This window comes from Puma concolor, chromosome B3 (genome assembly GCF_028749965.1).
Source record: "Puma concolor isolate L17-30 chromosome B3, mPumCon1.1.hap2, whole genome shotgun sequence".
In the NCBI taxonomy this organism is placed as follows: Eukaryota; Metazoa; Chordata; class Mammalia; order Carnivora; family Felidae; genus Puma; species Puma concolor.
The window spans coordinates 35,159,491-35,180,818 of record NC_141672.1 but is presented as its reverse complement, the minus strand read 5'-3'; the positions used below and the strand labels follow the sequence as shown (position 1 = coordinate 35,180,818).

The 21,328-nt window shown below is 38.2% G+C and overlaps 1 protein-coding gene across 1 annotated transcript; it reads left to right on the top strand.

The window, feature by feature from the left end:
* The first annotated feature begins 441 nt into the window (after positions 1-441).
* Positions 442-19,603, top strand: EIF2S1 (eukaryotic translation initiation factor 2 subunit alpha). Its single transcript, XM_025918927.2, has 8 exons — positions 442-600; positions 4,539-4,780; positions 8,593-8,672; positions 11,592-11,743; positions 15,321-15,427; positions 17,018-17,115; positions 18,026-18,169; positions 19,054-19,603. The coding sequence occupies exons 2-8, from the start codon at positions 4,540-4,542 to the stop codon at positions 19,177-19,179; spliced, it is 948 nt and encodes a 315-aa protein (XP_025774712.1). The 5' UTR covers positions 442-600; position 4,539; the 3' UTR covers positions 19,180-19,603.
* The last annotated feature ends 1,725 nt before the right edge of the window (positions 19,604-21,328 follow it).

Here is a 21,328-nt window from a genome sequence, read left to right as displayed (position 1 = left end):
TTGGCGGGGGCGGTTGGGGAGGAGAAAAAAAAAAAAAAAAAAAGGCGATGCCCGGATGTTGAGGCCTCGCCCCCTCCACCCCCGAACCGCCCCTCACTTCCGGTTCGCCTCCTAGCCCCTCCCCCTCCCCCTCCCAGGAGGCTGAGTAAGGCTTTGCACGCGCGAGGTGAAAGAACAGGGGAGGAGTACACTCCTTCTCTTCCTCCACTTTTCGTCTTTGGTCACAGCGCCACCTCATGGTTGACAGAAGCTTTGCGAGAGACTTAATTCTTCAAGGACAAGGAATCAGAGTCCTACCAGTTCCCTGCGCCTTGAAGGTTACTTAACGAAAACGACAGATAATCGAGAAAACGTACTTTTCAGGTCCTCCTATGATCTACTTTCTTCCTTTTCTTCGGAGGACCTAGACTCTATGATCAGTGAGGAAGAGGGACCGCTGTTGTACTGGCGCATGCGCAATGCGAGGTGGTTCCGCATGCGCGGTGGGATAGAGCGAAGCGCACGCTGAGGTTCGGCTGCCGCTGCGGCTGGACTGTCTAATCTCTGCGATTAAAGAGCACGGCACGGGATCCCGGCGCGGGATTCACATACATACCTCAGGTGATTAGTCCCCCAGATCGGTTTCTTCAAGAACTCGCTTTGGTTGTGTCGGTTGACTGGTGGTCGAGAGAGAGTAGGCCCTGGGCTAACACCCCTCCCTTTCCCGTTCCTGCGCGGGAAGTGTCCGACACCACCCGCCAGCGCCGGCTTGGTCGGCAGTGTTAACAGAGGTGTCATTATACGAGCGGAGGGATCTTGTGAAGGAAAGTGGGCCAAACGACTGTACACCTTCAATATACTGAAAGTGAGGGTACCTTGAGACGAGGGGGTGGCCTTGGGAAAACGCTGTGACACCCCCACCCCAGGACACTAAGAATTCCGCTCCCACCCCTTTTTTTTCCTTCCGCCCCAAGCAAATGCTACCTCTCAGTGGAAACCAGACCAGACACGTGAAGGGACCATTGGGGTGGTCCGTAACGTTGACAAGAGCTGGGTTAGAAAGATCCAAGAATAGTTTATTTGTCCGATAATTGATTTTTTTTAAATTGATGTTCATATTACTGTATCGCTTGACTTGTGCATTTTTACAGAATGAGTCACCCTTTGCATCGAAGCTAAAACATACTGTTGAAGAGTTCACTAATCTTAGTATCGGTTTGCCGTATTTCAGCACCAATGAGAAGAGAATTACACGCTGTGGCCTCACAGTTAAACATAACTAAAAAGATAAGGGAATTTTAGGGTTAAATGCGTATTCAGCCTCAGGTCCCCTTTATTATCCCCCAAACTTAGGCTACTTTGTTTCTTGGAGAAAAGTTGTAGCAGAGAAGTCCTGGTTTTTCTCCCGATTGAAGTTGTTCAAGGAAAAAAACTTGTGATTATGTGTCTTTCAACAGTGTGTGAATTATATAGAGCTTTACTACTGAGTTGATCTAATGCCAAGTGACAGTTACTGATTCTAAGATCTCAGAAAGACACACAGTAATATTTGTAGGAATCAGGGCTTCCTATTTCAACTACAGTGAAATAGTTTAAAAGCTTATTTGTGTAGCAGTTCTAGAAACTACCATTCAGAGAGCGTTACTGGTGACAGTGAGAGACAAATTAAAATTATCGTGAATTGTCTCTCACATAACACACTTAACTTTGGAAAGGAATGTGGACGTCCTGGATCTATTATGGTTACTTGACCATGCACTGGTTTAAGGAGTCCTACCTACCATTTGACCAGGCACAAGGTATTTGAAATTGGCTTGGAGTTCAGTTAATACATTTTGAAAGGTGGATATTCAGCATTGAAGAACACATACCATATTGCAGTATTCTGACGCACTGAGATTCTGTGGGTTAAAGGTATTCTGGATTTACTATGCGAAGTCTTGGTTTTAGTTCCTGTTCCAGTACCTTTTAAGTATTTATCTTTGAGGAAGTCATTTAATATTTCTGTTCCTTGGTTCCCTGGAACCCTGCTTCACTGTACTCCTTTCCTAGTACCCCATATTGCAATTGATATGCTTACCAGTTTGTTTCCCACTCTATGATTAACTTCCTTAGGTAAGAATCTTTAAGTGTTAGTAGTACTTAGTACATAGTAGATACTGCAAAAATAATTGTTTAACGAATTAAGTTACAAAATACAAAAAAATTACTCCTTTGCCTTTTATCGTCATTATTTGTATAGCACAGTACACTTTGCAGATTTACATATATTTTAATCTAATTTGATACACTCCACAAACCTGCAAGGTCCATGACACAGACTAGAAACTGCAGTTTAAGGTGAATGCATTTCCCAAGCAACAACAGGTAGTAGGTAGGAGAGCAAGGGCTGAAACCCATGTCTAGAGCTATTTTGTACTTACTGGCTATTCTTTGTGTTGAATAACATACCATCAGCTGTGTTCTTTTTTTTTTTACTTTGTATATTGTAAAGAGACTGGTACCTCCCAGAACAGTAGCATTCATCTCTCCCATCAGGATTCTTTTACAGTATTGCTTGTATTCTTTAATTATCAAATTAAGCCTTGATTCCCCAGAATTATCAGCTTTACTATTTGCATAAATTTGGTAAGTAAATGTGGTTAGCCTCTATTAAATCTCTTAAAACTGTTTCACACATTCTGTGACATCATTTACTTCGATACCCAGTTTGAGACTTTTCTAGCTCTCAAATTTTAGTGCTTTACATACAGATATTTGACAACAGCTGTCCAAAAGGAAAAAAAAAAGCCATTTAAGAATGAAACAACCAGCTCAGCTGTTTCTTGCTGGGTAATTCTGGCCATTGAATGTCTACTTCCCTTTATTTGCTAAATCCCTATTTTGTCAAGCTACAAGAGAACTACATTTTGGCCCTATTATTAATATGCCACTTTATTTTTGTTGTTAAACAGGATAGATTGGTACTAAAAGTTTGCATTAATCTATGATCTATGATTCAGCAATGAATATGTATATTGCATTTTTTAAAGATGCTTCTGATATATCTATCAGTAATAAGGGGAGAATATATAGCCTGATGAATCAGAGCACAGACTATGGATCCAGACTTCATAGGTTCAAATTCTGACTATCAGTTGTTAGCAGTATATGACAGAACAAGTTGCTTAGCCTGTTTGAATTTCTTCATTTATAATATAGAACTAGGGGGAAAGTGGTACTCAGGCAGTAGCCAATACCTATAGGTGGTAGATGCAAAAATCAGTGGGAAGCCACTGTGAAGATACATGTGGATGCAATTAGTTCTCAAACTGAACTGCAGCAGAACTCTGGTGTTCTGTGGGCTGGATGTGGTTGGTCTGTCTTTAAGATCAAGTAATGGCAGCCTTATTGCCCAATTAGGAAAAAAATAAGTAAATGAATTTTCACACATTTTTTGTAGGCCTTTAGATCCTATTATTACTGCCTGTTTTCTGAACTTTGACAATAGTAAATTGGTTAAGGTTAGTAGAAAAACATGAAAATCAACTGTGATTCATTTTAGAGCTTTCTTTTAAAAATACGTTCCTGTGCATGGTATAATTTCAGTCTTGTGGGTCATAAAAGGAGTGGTGCTGAAAGTAGGTTGGGTAGATCAAAGGGAATAGTTTTAAATATATTTAATGCTTGGTGGTTGGGACGCCTGGGTGGCTCAGTTGGTTGAGCATCCTTCTCTTGATTTCACTTGGGTCATGATCCCAGGGTCGTGGGATCAAGCCCTCTGTTGGGCTACGCTGAGCATAGAGCCTGCTCAGGATTTTCTGTCTCTCGTTCTCCCTCTCTTCCCCATTCTCACGCGTGTGCTCCCCCCAAAATAAAAAATAAAAATAAATAAATATATTTAGTGCTTGGAGTTTAAGAGATGCTTGAACTTTATAGTAATGGAGTTCTATAAAGCTATTCTCAAGATTGGGTATACCTATTCGATAGAAGTAAAGTGTTTAGTTGTATTTAGTTATATTTATTTTTTTGTTAATAAGTTTTTGGTCTTTGTCGTAACATGATACTGTGAGTTTGGCTAGAATAAATGATAGGGTATATTGTTTGATATATGGTGAGGGCTGTGGTTTAAGTAGTGGGAAGATTCTTCCCTTTATGTGGGTGGTAGTATATAAAGTCTTAGCTGACTTGGAGAATGAGTAGCTTTGGTTTTGTTGATAGGTTTATAGTAGTAGTGATGCTTCCCATCATTTGTTATTTCTTAAAGTGGTGGTATTTAAAATAGTGTTTCAAGGTGTACCTTTAATCCTTAAGTCTCAGAGTACTTCACAGATGGTCATTAGTTTTTATGATTCCTCTAAAACTGATGTCAGAGAATCACTCAAGCCCTACAAAAATGTGGAGCAACGTAAAAATTAAAGCTTCGTTCCTGAACATCCATCTGTTTTCTGGTACCATTTAAGAAGTTTGAAGAGTTGAGAAGACTAATCATTTCTTCCAGTGGCAAGATGTGGAAAATTGACATTTCTTTATTTTGACCTTAACTGAACACTCACTTGATTCTTTTGTTTAAAATGCAGAATGCCGGGTCTAAGTTGTAGATTTTATCAACACAAATTTCCTGAGGTGGAAGATGTAGTGATGGTGAACGTAAGGTCCATTGCTGAAATGGGGGCTTATGTCAGCTTGCTGGAATACAACAATATTGAAGGCATGATTCTTCTTAGTGAGTTGTCCAGAAGGCGTATCCGTTCTATAAACAAACTCATCAGAATTGGCAGGAATGAATGTGTGGTAGTCATTAGAGTGGACAAAGAAAAAGGTAAGTGGGAAAAATATCTAAAATACATATTTTGGATTTAAAAATGTTTTATTTTAGTTTTTCTTTTTAATTACTGGCTGCTGTAAAAACAAAAACATCTCCTTTTATGCTTAAATTCTTTTTACATACAGAGTTGTTAGAGAAGGATGCCAATTAGCCATCTAAGTAAGACTTCTTAAGTTAGTAGTGGCTTAATTGGCACATCCCAGGACTAGTTTTTGTGGGTGAAATGACTTTTATTCCCAGAGGTTACAGGCTCTTGGTAGTTGACTCATTTTGGCTAAACTCAGAAGAGATAGGATAAGTAAACCAGAGTACTAGTTCATTTAGATTTGTAAGATGCTTTTTTCCTGATTTAAAGCTAAATTTGCAATCAGATTATTGGATGAACGTGGAAATGGGGCAAAGGTACAATGGATTTTAGGAACATTTTATATAAGCTTTGAAAAAGCAATATGCTGCAAACACACACCTAAAACCCAGTATTCTGTATCTCTTCGGTTATCAGAATGTTTGTGACTCCCCCAAAATCATGTGGGAGATTTCAGATAGTGCTGAATGTGTATTCATTTTTTTACTTGTCCCCTTTTTTCTGGACTCCATGTAAATCTTCACCTTTGTGAACACATTTTTTTCTAGACACAGTGTACAATACCATTAAGTAAGTTTGGGGTTCAACTTCCTTAAAATAATTGGTTATAATTGTCTCACTATAATTTATTAGGTGTTAGTTTTACATAGTAGTTACCATCATTGCTTAAAAGACCAATCACCTTGATTGAACTTGTCTTTTTGAATACCTCAGCCATCTAGTTAATTGTGACACTTCTGCAAGTGATTGGTTTTTATACATAGCTTGACATTTTTTTTCTCTGATTATAGTCGTAGGTGATAAACTTTAGAGACATTTTGTTATCCCTTAGGTAGTGACTACCACTTAGCATATTGATTATTATATATGTTTTGGTAGGGCTTAACTTCTAGAACCCCTTATTATTAAACTACTAAAGACAAATTATACCTTAAACTTGTGTTAAGTCTTCATATCACTGCCCCACTAGGACTTAAAATGGTGTCTTGTCTAGTATTTTATTTTCTATCATAGAAAATATATACACAAGAAGGAATCAAATATATTTTCAGTTGCAATCAGAAAAAAGTGAAAAGGTATACTTAAGTACAGTAGATGTAAAAGTATTTTCATAGCAGCACTGTTTGCACAGTGTTAATTAAAAACAAGAAACAATCAAAATCATGGTTAAATAAATTGTAACATTCATGCAGCGCAACTTTGTATGGAATGAGATCTCAGTGTTCTGATATGGAAAGATCCTAGAGTAAGATACAAGCAAAGTACAGAAGATCCTATAGAGGGCATCCACTTCTGATATTGGAGGATTAGGTTCTGTTGGACAAATGTTCCAATGTAACAGTTAAACAGTGAAAAGCTGTGAACAAATATATATATTTAAAAAAAAAAAAAGTGCCTAAAGATGTTGGGAGCAACCAAAGGCAGGCCAAAACTGAAGGTAGGTCAACCCTTGGAAGAGAGGAACTGCACTGGATAAGTTTTACAGTTGTTTGTCTGAGTGCATGCCATAGATAGCTTCCAGCAGGGCAGCTAAAATTCTAGTGGAAAGTCTATAGTGTTTCAATGGCTTGAGAATCAGATGAGAGTTCTGGACAACCACAACATTTGGAAGGTAGTGATGAGGATTAGAGAAAGGACCAACTCAAGGAGAGCCCCTTAGTTTAAATTATAAATTCTCAAATCTCTGCCTGAACCCTGAACCAGTAACGTATAGGATGGGGTACAGCCCCATGAGGGGCAACAGGGTAAAAATCTAAACAGATTTTGGTTGCTTTCCACCTGGGGAAACAGAGCTTTAATATTTGAATTCAGACAAGTTTTGCTTACTAAAACAAAAAATCAGTATCAAGAGGAACATAAAGGAACTCAGAGTCTCTGGCACATATTATTCACGATGTCCAAAATTGCTAAACGTTTCAGAAAACAGGAGAGAAAAGGCAGTCAGTCAGTGGAGACCAACCCAGAGGTGACCTTAATATTGGAGTTAACAGACAAGGATTTTAAAGCAGATGTTGTTAACTGCTCAAGAATATTAGGAAAATAAGCTTGTAATGAATGAAAAAAATGAAATCTCAGAGAAATTAGAAACTCTCACAAAGAACTAAATACAAATTCTAAAATTAAAAGTTTAATATCTAAACAACTCACTGGGCTAACAGCATAGATGACAGAAGGCTCAAGTCAAACTTGCAGGGAGTTCACTTAAAAGAGCCAATTTTGGGGCGCCTGGGTGGCTCAGTCGGTTAAGCATCCGACTTCGGCTCAGGTCATGATCTTGCAGTTTGTGAGTTCAAGCCCGGCGTCAGGCTCTGTGCTGACAGCTAGGAGCCTGGAGCCTGCTTCAGATTCTGTGTCTCCTCTCTCTGCTCCTCCCCCACTTGTGCTTTGTCTCTCACTATCAAAAAATAAATAGGGGCACCTGGGTGGCTCAGTCAGCTGAGCATCTGGCTTTGGCTCAGGTCATGATCTCACGGTTGGTGAGTTCGAGCCCCGCATCAGGCTCTGGGCTGACAGCTCGGAGCCTGGAGCCTGCTTCGGATTCTGTGTCTCCCTCTCTCTCTGCTCCTCCCTTGCTCACACGCTGTCTCTCTCTCAAAAATAAATAAAGATCAAAATAATAATAATATGTGGCTATTTAAATAAATAAATAAATGTAAAAGAACCAATCTGAAGAACAGAGCAGGAAAAAAAATGTGTCAAATATTAAAAGCTCTATTCCAAAAGAAGAGAGAGAAAGGGCAGAAAATATATTTGAGGAAATAGTTGTCAAAAGTTTCCTGTATTTACTGAAAAAAAACATCTACAACCTGGAGAAGCTTGGCAAACCTCCAGCAGGATAAATACTAATAAGACCACATCTAGGCATGTTAAACCATTGAAAAACAGAGATAGGGAAAATCTTGAAAGTAGCCAAAAGAAAACGACTCATGATTTACAGGGGAATAGTAATATGAATTAGTATGGTATTACTGAAAATTGTGGCTGTCTGAGCATTGAATGACTGACCGTTTAAAGCACTGAAAGAAAAATTGTCAACCCAGAATTCTATATTTTAAGAAAATATTCAATAGTGAAGATCAAAAATGATGACATTTTTGGGTAAATAGAAACTTAAGAGGATGTATTACCTAATAAATCTCCATTATAAGAAACAATAAAGGAAGTCGTGCAGGCCGATGAGGTGTGAGGCCTGACATAGGAAATATGTGGGTAAATGTAAAAGACTATTTTTCTCTTAAATTCTTCAAAATATATTTAAGTGCTTGTCTCGTTATATACCCATGGGATTTTAATTTATGGATGTGATTGACAACATGAAGAGGCCAATGCTGTGGCCACATCATGCCATGTAGGGCCACCATGAGGAAGCACCAGTTTTGGTCAGGAGACAGAAGGAGCATCAAGAATACAGAAAATGTAGATAATACAATTGACCTTGTGATGATGGATGCCAAAAAGACAAGTATAGAGAATCTTTTGACTAACTTTTATTTGGGTAATTGAAAGTATTAGTTAGTTCCCTCTACTAAAGTGATGCAGAATATGCAGTTACATGATACAAGTGCCTTCTGAAAACAGAAATCTCTCATCTTATATTTCTTACGCAGCATTTTATTGATAATAATGTTAGTGGGAAATAAGTGTAGATATACCAACCAAACAACATGGTTGCAAAAATTTATCACAGTGCTAAGCTTTTTTTCAAACTTTTCTCATACAGGATATATTGATTTGTCAAAAAGAAGAGTTTCTCCAGAGGAAGCAATCAAATGTGAAGATAAATTCACCAAATCCAAAACTGTAAGTTTGATATTTGGGTGAAATTAGTTCACTATTTAATATATTTAATAATCAGCATGTAATATTATAGGCAGGAAAAAAAAAAAAACCTGAATTTTCTGTAACTGTATTTCCATTTACAACTATGAGTTGAGAAGAATAATTTGAAGTCTTAATTTCAAAAGAGTTATGACTGCAGTGTTTTATCTGGTGGTGGTACTACCTTAAGGCATTGCTTATGGTTTGCTATTCTGTAACGAGTATATTGGATGTTAGTGTTTTTAAGTTATTTTAGGTTAAATTAACTATGGGTGATTTCAGTCAGTTTGACTTACGGTAACATGTAGTTCCTGGCTTTAAACCCTGTTTGGGGATATTCGAGACAACCAGCTATTGTATGTTAAGAATAAGCAAGGGTCGGGGCATCTAGGTCACTCGGCCAGTTGAGCATCTGATTCTTGATTTCAGCTTAGGTCATGATCCCAGGGTCATGGGATCAAGCCCCAAGTTGGGCTCCATGCTGAAAGTGGAGCCTGCTTAAGATTCTCTGTCCCTCTGGCCTTCCCCCACCCCCCACTTGGACTCCCTCCCTCTCTAAAATAAAATGAAAGGGGCGCCTGGGTGGCTCAGTCAGTCAAGCATCCAACTTCAGCTCAGGCATGATTTCATGGTTCGTGAGTTCAAGCCCTGTATTGGGCTCTGACAGCTCAGAGGGAGCCTTGAGGCTGCTTCAGTTTCTGTGTCTCCCTCTCTCTCTGCCCCTCACCTGCTTGTTCTCTCTCTCTCCCTCCCCCCCTCCCCCTCCCCCCCCCTCCCTTTCTCCCTCTCTCCCTCTCTCCCTCTTTCTCCCTCTCTCCCTCTTTCTCCCTCTCTCCCTCTTTCTCCCTCTCTCCCTCTTTCTCCCTTTCTCCCTCTCTCCCTCTCTCCCTCTCTCCCTCTCTCCCTGTCTCCTCTCTCTCTCTCTCTCTCTCTCTCTCTCTCTCTCTCTCTCAAAAGAAGTAAGCATTAAAAATAAAATAAAAAAAGAACAAGCAAGTGTTTGTGAATCCAGGAAAGCAAGGCAGGCAGGGGCCTGTTACTAGTTCCCCTCCCCCGCTTTGCTAGGGTTCTTTTCTGTTTCATTTTCTAATTTCTGCTGAAATTCCCTACTTCTGTGCAGTAAGCCTTAATTAAGCAAGAACAGTCATTTTTTTCATTCTTTATCTTCTGTCTATATTTTTCTCTTCTCTGTTCCCATATAGATTATCCTTTATTCTCTAGGTCTTAGGTTCTTAATGGCACTGTTTCCATTGTTTCTGTTTTCTTTTTCTTTTGTTCTCTCTCTCTTGTGTGTTTCTGTCCTCAAGGTAAAATGCCAAGAAAACAATGCTTTAAATGAAGAGATTTTTGAAATCTTGATTAACCCCAATAAATAAGAGAATACAAATCTAAACAACCAAAAGACCATTATCCAAACCTTTCCTTTTGTTTTACTGATCTGTTTACTATTACTGCAGTATGGTTTACACATTAGAAAACACAATCAGTAAAATCCCTTCTTAATAATCTGATGACCTGGGGCACCTAGGTGGCTCAGTCGGTTAAGTGTCTGACTTTGGCTCAGGTCATGGTCTCCCAGTTCTGGAGTTGAAGCCCTGCGTCAGGCTCTGTACTAACAGCTTGGAGCCTGGAGCCTGCTTCGGATTCGGTGTCTCCCGCTCTTTCAGCTCTTCCCTTGTTTGTGTGCTCAAGCGCATGGGGTGTGTGTGTGTGTGTGTCTCTCTCTCTCTCTCTCTCTCTCTCTCTCAAAAATAAGTAAACTTTTAAAAAACAAGTAAGTAAATTAAAAAATAATAATAATCTGAGGCCCTTGCCATTCAAAATGTAGTCTCTAGGGGCACCTGGGTGGCTCAGTCGGTTGAGTGTCTGACTTGCGCTCAGGTCATGATCTCATGGGCTCTGTGCTGACAGCTCAGAGCCTCGAGCCTCCTTCGGATTCTGTGTCTCCCTCTCTCTCTGCCCCTCCCCTGCTCATGCTCTGTCTCTCTTAGTCTCTCAATAATAAATAAACATTAAAGACATTTTTTTAAATAAAAACAAAACAAAAAAACGAAAATGTAGTTTCTGGACCAGCAGCATTGACATCACCTGACCACTTAATGCAGTATTTCAAGTCCCACTAAGTTTGATAAGCTCCACTCTAGGAAACTTTCACTTTGTTTTGTCCCCTTAGAATATTGTAAAATGAGTATGTTAGTAGATCTTATCAGGATGATAAGGTGATAGAATGAAATAGGCAATGTTAGTACCTCTTCTCACTCAATTTTCATATGTAATATGAAAACCTCTTTTCTTGTCTTTAAGCCCTTTTATTTTTAGAAAATTAGAAAAAGGGTTTGGCAGCAGTGAGTGGGAGGTAGGTAGGATTGAAGGATAACTGTTAAAATGATAACAGAGCAGAAAAATATTAAAATTTCAATTCTGGTTCCATGCTGTCATATGGAGTAGTAATAATAGCTTGCACTTGCATAAGAGGATTTGTATAATTTATAAATTTTGTACATTTGTACAATATTTTCCATTTATAGTGTGCTGCATTTGGATATATTTGACCTGTGTGAGAGCTCACTGCTGTAACAAGGAGAGATGTTAGTAGTTCCTTCTTCCAGAAGAGGAAACAAATTCAGAGAGGTTAATTAGTCCCAGAGTCAACTCATAGTCTGGGTCTTAGGACACTAAATTACATCCTGTTTCTACTTGTTATACCTACTTGAGTTAACTACTATTGGAAAGCCAATATTTCTCTATGAAAAAAGAACTTGTATGTTGATCTTTTGTTAAGAAATTATTGTAGTCTAATTAACCAAGGTTTTATATGCTGTCTACTGAAATATAAAAATACCTATTTTTTAATAGCTCTCTTGAATCTTTGAATTGTTGAACTCTTCATTTTGTTTCTAGGTTTACAGTATTCTTCGACATGTTGCTGAGGTGTTAGAGTACACCAAGGACGAGCAGCTGGAGAGCCTGTTCCAGAGGACTGCCTGGGTCTTTGATGACAAATACAAGAGACCCGGATATGGTGCCTATGATGCATTTAAGCATGCAGTCTCGTAAGAACATCTTCTTGGCTCTGTTTCTACCTTGATACCACAGCTGTGCTAGGTCTAGCACATGGGTTGAGAGCCTGACATGTAATAAAAACACAACATCCACGTATTCTGTCCTTGCCAAATTTAGGTTAAAACATTTCAGTATAAAAGGCCCATAATATGGGCCAATCCTATATAACCAAGCATCTGTAATTTTGTACACCATAGTTTTTGTAAACCATATGGTTTCACATTATCCGCTTACACGTTTTCCCCTCCTAGTTTTGTTATTCTGGTTAACTTCAGGTCCAGTGTAAATGTCTCATCTATAACAGTAACCTTATTTTCTTTACCTTAGTTCCTTTGACCTTCAGCCCATGCCACTTAAGCCAGTTTTCATATGGCCTCACCCTGGGTCTTATTATCACCAGAATTTGCTGTGTTTCCAAAACCTGTAATTTATACATTCTGTTCTTTCAGCACAGCTTCCTGTCCTTCCAGCTCCCCCATAGTTAGCTCTACTCTATGTCTTCCTAATTCTTTTGCCAGTCTATGATTCCAGACCTTTTTTTTCCTTCCTGTCTTTTCACCCTTTCCTGCCTTCTCTTTCTTATTCAGCATAGACATACCATGGTCCATCATTCCAACAACTTTCTTGCCAATGTCATGAGCTTTTGCCCTGTTTTTCCTTCTGTTACATCCAGCCTTGGATCGATGTTCCTGCCTTCTCTACACTTGTAGACTACTGGGTGCTGCTAGGAAAAACCACAGTCTTGCAGGTTGGTGCCACTGCATACTCATGGTCTCCAACCTCAGCTGCGCCTTCACTGCTGCCTCACATTCTCTCTGCTCTTTGTCAGTTCTTCTCCCATTCTTAGAGTGGCTATTTTAGAGCTTTTCCACACTCTCCATCAGATACCCAGTCCCCCCTCTCTTCCCTCCCTCTCAACTGGTATGTTTCACTACCTATTTTATAAAGACAATATAAGCCATTGCACAGGATCTCCTGTACTCCTTCCACTATCTCAGCAAACTTCTCCCTCCCACCCATCATTACCTCCTGTGCTGGAATTCATATCCTTCCTGCTCTCAAACTAATCTTACCACCTGTGCACAGCTACTGCTCAGAGATCTCTTTTTATTCATTATTCTCTCTTTTGGGTTTTCAGCCTTTATCTTTGTTGGTTTTGCTCCATTAGTATAAAAATATGCTCTACCTTCTCCCATTTATACTAAAAGCAAACTTCTTTACTACCTTCCTCTACTTTCTCCTGTAGCAAGTATCGTATCCTTTCTAATAGCCAGACTCCTTCACTTCTGTGTACTTCCTGTCTCTCCTTCTGCACCTCCTACTCTTTCCCAAATGTTAATGCCCCACAAACAGCCTCACCACTACACCAAGGTTAATTTCCCAGCCTTTGTGCTGCCAAAGGATATTGGTCCCCTCAGCTCTCAGAATGGCCAAGTAAGACCTGGAACTGTTAGAGTCGCCAGCAAGCCAACTCATCTGGGGCTCCCAAATCCATTACAGTCCTCCTGGTCCCCCCATCTGACTTTTTTCTTCATATTACATTGTGGGAAAGGTAAGAAGAATAGTTAGAATAGCTAACATTTATATATGCCTCACAACAACCTGTGGTATAAGTGCTGTTATTATCCCAGTCTTACAGGTGAGAAAATTGAAGCAGAGATTAAATAATTTGTACATGTGCACAGAGCTAGCAAGTGGTAGAGCCCCAATTCAGACCTAGATACTGGCTCCATATGGAGCTTATGCTATTAACCATTAAGCACTGTGGTATATTTCTTTCCTCCCTGATTTCAGTCCTGCATTCGTCAGCCAGTACATTTCATAATTTGGTGTGCTGTCATCTTCCAGTCCTGGCTTAGCTCTGTCACTTCCACTCCAGCACGCCCTCCATTACTGCTCGGCATTGGTATATGTTGTCTTTCCTTTCCCCTAACATTCTTTTGTTTCATCAGCCATGGAGTGACCACATTTAAAGATAATTCTATGCCACATGTGCTTCATATTTTTTTCTTTTAATTAAGAATAAAATTTCTGAGATAGGTGGAAACCATATTTTACCCTTCCCAACCCATTCCCCTCGTAAGTGGTAACTACTATAATTAGTATGCATCATTATTATTTACATTTTTATAGTTTTATTACATATATATATCTGTAAAGTACATATAGAATTTTTGTATTTAAAAATATTTCTTATTCATGTAAACTGAAAAACAAAATTTATTGTCATTGCAGATCTCTGTACCTGACAGTTTTACTTACAAGGCTGTTAAGAGCAAGATTCTCGAAATTGATAGATGTGTGCCTACTTCATATTAATTTTTATACAGTATTTCGAGAATATGCTTTATTCCTCTATTAAGAGATATAAGGTCACACACACACCCTTATCCCGTATTTTTGAACAGGGCTATTAAGAATATACATACACATAGCAGTAGAGTTGTTGGCTCATAGGACTGATTACACACATCTTTAAATTGACTCAGTTTTGTCAAAATATTCTCCGAATTGGTTCTACAATTTATATTTCCTCTAGCAGATGTATGAGCGTTCCTATTTCTCTTTATCCTCACCAACATTTGGTATATATCTCAGATTGTTTTCCTTTTTGCCAAACTGATAGGTGTAATAGTATCTTGTGGTTTGCATTTTACTGGTTGTTGGTGAAGTTAACAGTTTTCCTGTGCTTACTGCTGCTTCTGTGAAACATCTGTTCATCTTATTGCTCATTTTCTGTTGGTTTGTCTTGTTACATTTTGTAGGCAGTATTAGCTGAATGAAAGTTCCCTCCACCCATTCTTTTGCTTTTCATTCCCGAACCCCTGCTGTTTAGGCCTGATGCTTGCTCATGCCATTTCTACTTTAATACTTTATAACTTTCTTACAACACTTCTGCCTTTGCTTTTTAAAGTCCTACCATCCTTTTAGTCATTCATTTTTTTCATTTGTTCATGTTCCGCAACCATGCTGGTGACTAAGACCCTGGTCTTAGTGGCACTCAGAAGGGTCGGGTGAAATGCCACGTTAGTCCATGCAGCCCTTCCTAAGCCCACTGACTGAAAGTAATCCCTTCCTCTACTGATTCCCAAGGATGCACTTTTATTTTTAAATTTGCTTGTATGTTTTTGTTCTTTTCAGGCTCCTTGAAACAGAGACTGCTAATTACGTGGAAATGCTTAATTATTGTGGGATGCCAGATGTTTTAGAAGACATTTTAAATTCCTTGTTTTAGCCAGATCTCTAAAATTTTTCTTTACATAGTAATCAGTTAGGTGTTTTCTATTTGTCATAATTGTCCTAAGTGCTTTACTTGCACTCTCATTTAATACCACAGTCCAGTGACTGGGTGAATGAGTTTTCATCCTCGTTTTACAAGTTTCGAAACTGAAGTCTGGAAGGGCCCCGAAACACCATTATTAAAGTGCAGAGCTAAGATTTGAACTCAGTCTTGACACTAAAGCCTGTGCTCTTAAACATTCTGTGGTACTGTGTTTGATGTCAGTTATTAGTAAAGTAACTTTGATCTTTTATGTTTGTGTGTGTGTTTTGTTTTGCTTTAATTAGAGACCCATCTATTTTGGATAGTTTAGATTTGAATGAAGATGAACGGGGAGTACTTATTAACAATATTAATAGGCGTTTGACACCACAAGCTGTCAAAATTCGAGCAGGTAAGTGATTTTTTAAATGTTTAAAATACATTGCATAAATTAAAAAGTTGTTAAATGATGAGACTTACCAAAGAATATTTTGCTATATCAACATCTATAAATTTTTCTAAATGTCTATTTCTTATAACAAGAAAAGTTGAAGAAATTATTTTTGCTTCTACTGAATCATAAAATGTATATATTGATACAAGGGAAAACTGTCATATATGCATTCAACTAACATTAAGTTAGCCCCTTTTTTTTTTTTTTAATTTTTTTTTTTTTAACATTTATTTATTTTTGAGACAGAGAGAGACAGAGCATGAACAGGGAAGGGTCAGAGAGAGGGAGACACAGACTCTGAAACAGGCTCCAGGCTCTGAGCTGTCAGCACAGAGCCCGATGCGGGGCTCGAACTCACACACCGCGAGATCATGACCTGAGCTGAAGTCGGCCGCTTAACTGACTGAGCCACCCAGGCGCCCCAATTTAGCCCGTTTTTTTAAAGGGGGGGTGTAATTTTGTTTTAGAAAATAACCTTAAAATATTCTAATAGTACAGTAAATCCTTTTATGCCTGCAGATTAACCACTGTTAATATAGTTTGGAGTATATTCTTTCAGACATTTTTCCTACACATATACACTGTATAGGAATATATGCTATTTACATTCATAGATTTTTTTGTTTTTTACAAAGATGGGATCATACTATGAAAAATTTTCCTCAACTAGCATGGTTGCCTTTCCATGCAAAACATGGGACTATTTCTCATTTTTTTTTTTAATGGCTTGGTGTGATATTTTTAATGTTTGTTGACAGAGAGAGAGAGAGAGAGACAGAGACAGAGTGCGAGTAAGGCAGGGGCAGAGAGAGGGAGACACAGAATCTGAAGCAGGCTCCAGGCTCTGAGCTGTCAGCACAGAGCCCGACTCAGGCCTTAAACTCATGAACTATGAGATCATGACCTGAGCTGAAGTCAGGACGCTCAACCGATTGAGCCACCCAGGCGCCCCAGCTAGGTGTGATATTTTATAGAACAGTGAAACCAGTATAAACCAGTCTTCTCTTGATGGACATTTATCTTCTGCCAGTTTTTTCACTGTGAGAAAAAAATACTACAAATTAGCATGCTTGTAACATAGACACTTACCCAGTTATATGAGTGTTCTGTTAGGCAAACTCTGAGAAGTGCAATTGCTGGGTCAGAGGGTATGCAATTTCTAAACTGTTCTAAGCAACTTGCAGTTATTGTTTCATTCAGCCTTTATCACACTCCTCCTCCTCTCCACTTGACAGATAAGGAACTGAGGCATAGAGATGTTGGAATCATGATTTTAACCCAGGCATAGGCAGAAATCAAGGTGTTTGTTGAATTTCTCTCCTTTATAGTCATCATTCAGGGGCTTGATGTGGAGGAGAAGATATTTCACTGCATATTCAGATTTTATAATTATGAAAGTTAACATATAGGGTTATTTCTATACTGAAAGGATTATGAAAGCTTTCATAAGTGTTTGAGTGCTAGTGTATCTGCCACATCTCTGATTTTTAAGCCTTTCAGTACTTTTTTGCATTATTTGGTATACGTTTTCAATTTCTGTACTTTTAGATATTGAAGTGGCTTGTTATGGTTATGAAGGCATTGATGCTGTAAAAGAAGCCCTGAGAGCAGGTTTGAATTGTTCTACAGAAACCATGCCCATCAAGGTGAGTAATGTTTTCTCTCTCCCTGCTAAAATACCAACCTAAACCAAATCAGATTCTTTTTATGATCATGTTTCATAACAGGTGTCGGGCAGAGTGGTTCTTGGTGCTGTTGTCTAAAGGATGCTACTGCTACTGTCACAGTGGATAAAGATTTCTATTGGTATTTAGTGCCAGGGGGCCGGCTGTGCTAAACCTCCTTTATAATATAAAGAGTTGCTATGGGGCATCTGGGTGGCTCAGTCAGTTAAGCGTCCAGCTTCAGCTCAGGTCATGATCTTGTGGCTCGTGAGTTTGAGCCCCGCATTGGGCTGTCTGCTGTTAGCACAGAACCTGCTTCAGATCCTCTGTTCCCCCTCATTTTCTCTGCTCCTCCTCTGCTGGCTGTCTCTTCTCTTCTCTCAAAAATAAACAAACAAACAAAAAAAAAAGAATTGCTGTGCCCATAATGCCCATAGGATCTTGAAAAGGATAACATATTCTCATATTCACACATCTTTTAGGAGTTTTGGTCTGAATCTTCTAAGCAGTACAATTAACCAGATGGTTGTTATTCAGAATCTTAGATTTTCTTCTGTCGGTTTAGTTTAGAACCAAATAAGAATTTTTGTTGCTTTTAGAAACAAATTATCCATTGTTCTGATGATGGCTGTAGTTATGTTAGCCACCAAAGAGGGAGAAGTCTTAATTGTATATATTGTCTTTCAGTGGACTGTTTACATTGGATTATATCACTGTATCAACTAGTTTTTGCTGCATTAACAAACCAGCCCCAATTGCTGACTTACAGAATTAGAAATTAAGTTTTAGGGTGATTTGTTAAGGCAGCAGATTAGCAAAAAAGTTCTCAAACATGCTGATGGTTTTGTGTTGTATTGTTATGTTCATAATTGATTTTTTTCTTCTTTCTTAGATTAATCTAATAGCTCCTCCTAGATATGTGATGACAACAACAACCCTGGAGAGAACAGAAGGCCTCTCTGTCCTCAATCAAGCTATGGCTGTTATAAAAGAAAAGATTGAGGAAAAGAGGGGTGTCTTCAATGTCCAAATGGAGGTAAGGTCTATACTGTTTTTGCCTTGTTCTTAAAATATATAAGAAATTTAGGGGTGCCCAGCTGGCTCAGTCAGTAGAGTATGCAACTCTTGATCTTGGGGTTAGAGATTACTTAGATACATACATATGTATGTATGTACATACATACGGAATTTAAATCTGTAAATGATTTGCATTCTAAAATACTTAATCACTGCCTTTTAAAACATGAGATACATCTAGGATTATAATTCTGCTAAGCATAAAATAATCATTGACTCAGAGGGCCCTTAAAGGGGCTTTTTAGAAGTAAATGAGAACTGTCACTCATTTAGAAGTAAATGAGAACTAGGATGGTTATTCAGGAGTAAGGTCACTGATGGATGTTGGGTTTATCCCCCCAAAAGAGAAAAAAAATAGACAATAAAAATGAGTGGTTATTGTCAGAATTTAATGTGGAAGGCTTAAAATTTGATCTAAGGATTAGGAACGAGTAATATTTTCTTCATCTCAACAAGAATGAAACCTAATTAGAAAAAAATGGTAAGTAATTTATTTTAAACCCAGAGGATGCATTTTTATAAGACATCTTATGGGTTTGAAAGATACAGCCACCGAGATGATGTTCATATTTTTCAGTTTTGGCTTATAAAAATGATAGAAGGGAATATTTTCTTTTAATACACATTTCTTTTCCCCATACTCTCACTCTTTTACATTTCTCCCATTATTTATCTAATGGAATTTATTAATGATGCAGCAGCACTCAAGAATGAACAGATGGCAGAGTTGGTGAAGGAAAAGTATTTTTTTAAGAGTTAAAATACTAGGCAATAAGAGTATTAAAGTTGAATTCGTATACTGTTTAACCATCTCACTTTGAAATTATGCCTCTGCTTCCACAGCCTAAAGTGGTCACAGATACAGATGAGACCGAACTTGCAAGGCAGCTTGAGAGGCTTGAGAGAGAGAATGCAGAAGTGGATGGAGACGATGATGCAGAAGAAATGGAAGCCAAAGCCGAAGATTAACTTTGTGGGAAACAGAGTCCAGTTTAAGGAACACAAAACAGCCCTTCCTGGCTGTAAACCCTAGACTGAAAGTTTTCCAGTATTGAAAACTTCAAAGCTGAATATTTTTTATTTCCAAGTATTTAAATGTTCCAACAGACCAAAATGTGAAATGCCCTCCTAAAAGTCAAAAAGTCAGCTGTTTTCACACAGTAGCTCCAACATTCAGCATTTTTTAAGGGAGTGGGCCTAATTTCACTAGAGATAAATCTTTAAGAACATAAAATTGGGCTTGTGGTTTCCATTTCTGATGTCTCCAGATTGGCACCCCTTTGTAGTTCAGTGCCTCCATGAGATTTACAAGGGGGCACCCAAAGCAAATAGCCTCAACCTTTCTATATAAAATGTATCAAGCAAACATTAAATAAATTTCTGGGATATTTAACTATAGGCTTCTTCCTTCTTGTCACCAGTTAAAAACATTATGATTACTAAGATCCTAATTCTATTATCTTCCTTTTAGTCTAGATGTAGAAGAAACATAAGGGCAGGTGACCAAAGGATCTATACAGCGGATCCTTTCAAAGAAGGGTTTGGAGAAAATAATTTCTCAATTTTAACCACAGTTACAGTTGACTCTTAGGGAGAAAAAGCCTTAAAACACAATATAAAAATTACATAGGATGTGTGCCTTTTGCCAGTTTGAGACTGAGAATACATGGTATGAGGGAGAATTTATCACACTGGTTCTTGTTGGTGTACCAAGCTGCTCGCCCTGAGTTTGTAATTTAGGGTGGTAAAGTTTTTTTTGTTTGTTTTTAAAGATGCTGCCTTAGTTATTTTGAGTATCATTGCTCAGCTTTTGATTTTTTTTTCCTCTCCCATTAAATCATTCACTAGGTGCCACCTAGAGCTTTAGTTCTTTATAACAAATAGGGATCTGATTGAACACAATTACAATGATTTTTCTATATTTCCATCATTTGTATGTTTAAGAGCTAATTGTTTTAAAGGTATATGAATCTAAAGGTAAAGAAATGTAAAGAAATTTCATAGATAACATAGTAACTTAGATACATATCTAAGTTACTATTTGAAGTTAAGTTATAGTAGCCAGGGTGTAGAAAGTCTTGAGTTTGAAGACTGGTCTGTTTTCATAGATTTAATCTCTTTGGATACTTGAGGTACTAGATGTATTCATTTTATTAATTACTCCTAAGAATAGCTATTTAAAAACATAAAAGATTAAACCTAACCCACCTTACTTGACTGAGGACTAGACTTAATTCAATTATTAAAGGGACTAGGAAATAGAAGAGTGTGTTGGTGAAACAGTCAATGCCATTTTTGGAGGTTTGTCCCTTTATTTAATTCAGCAGCCTCTAGTAGCTTTTTAAATCCCAAAGTATAACTTCCTATGGCTATTTCTACAAGATAGCCTTGATTGCCAGCTAGCATGCCATACTGGGAATATTTAGAGGAGGATCTAAATATTGGCACATGATTTTCACTTTGGTCTTTTTGAGGAGTCAAAAAACTAGTCTATAAGGCTTGTGACATCAAGAATGTCATCAAAATATAACTGATGCTCCCTAAATGTTTGCTGTAGGCAGGAGAATTGAATTTTCACCTTGTTTACTGACGTTTTTGTACTTCGAAGGCGTAACTGTTGAGAAGTACCAGTGACCTCTATGGTGAGTGATTTTATCCCATGCAAGCCTTTTGCTCGGCCCTACAACAATTTTGCAAATTTATGACCCGTCCCAGAGAAAAGGTTAATACCTCACTGATACCTTGAAGGAGAGAACTAAGTAAAAGCATACATATACCCTGCTGCCCTAACAAGATCACTTCCAAACGTGAGGACAAGCTACACACCCATCTCCAGATAACCTGAGGAACAGATTGACAAGGACAATTGACAACTTTATCCAAATCTTGCATCTCCCCACAGCGTCTTTTCATTAAAAACTGACAATTTCATCTACTCCCCATTCTGCCTTTGAGGTAAAAGCAGTTATCAGCTCACACAACTGAAAATTAGCAGTAGTTTGGGTCTCGTTTAATCATAATTGAAAGTCAAAACCATAATTGAAAGTCAAAACCAGCCGAGAAAAAGTGGGAACATTCAAAACATTTTATTTGCTGTATTTTATAGCAAAAGAAGACG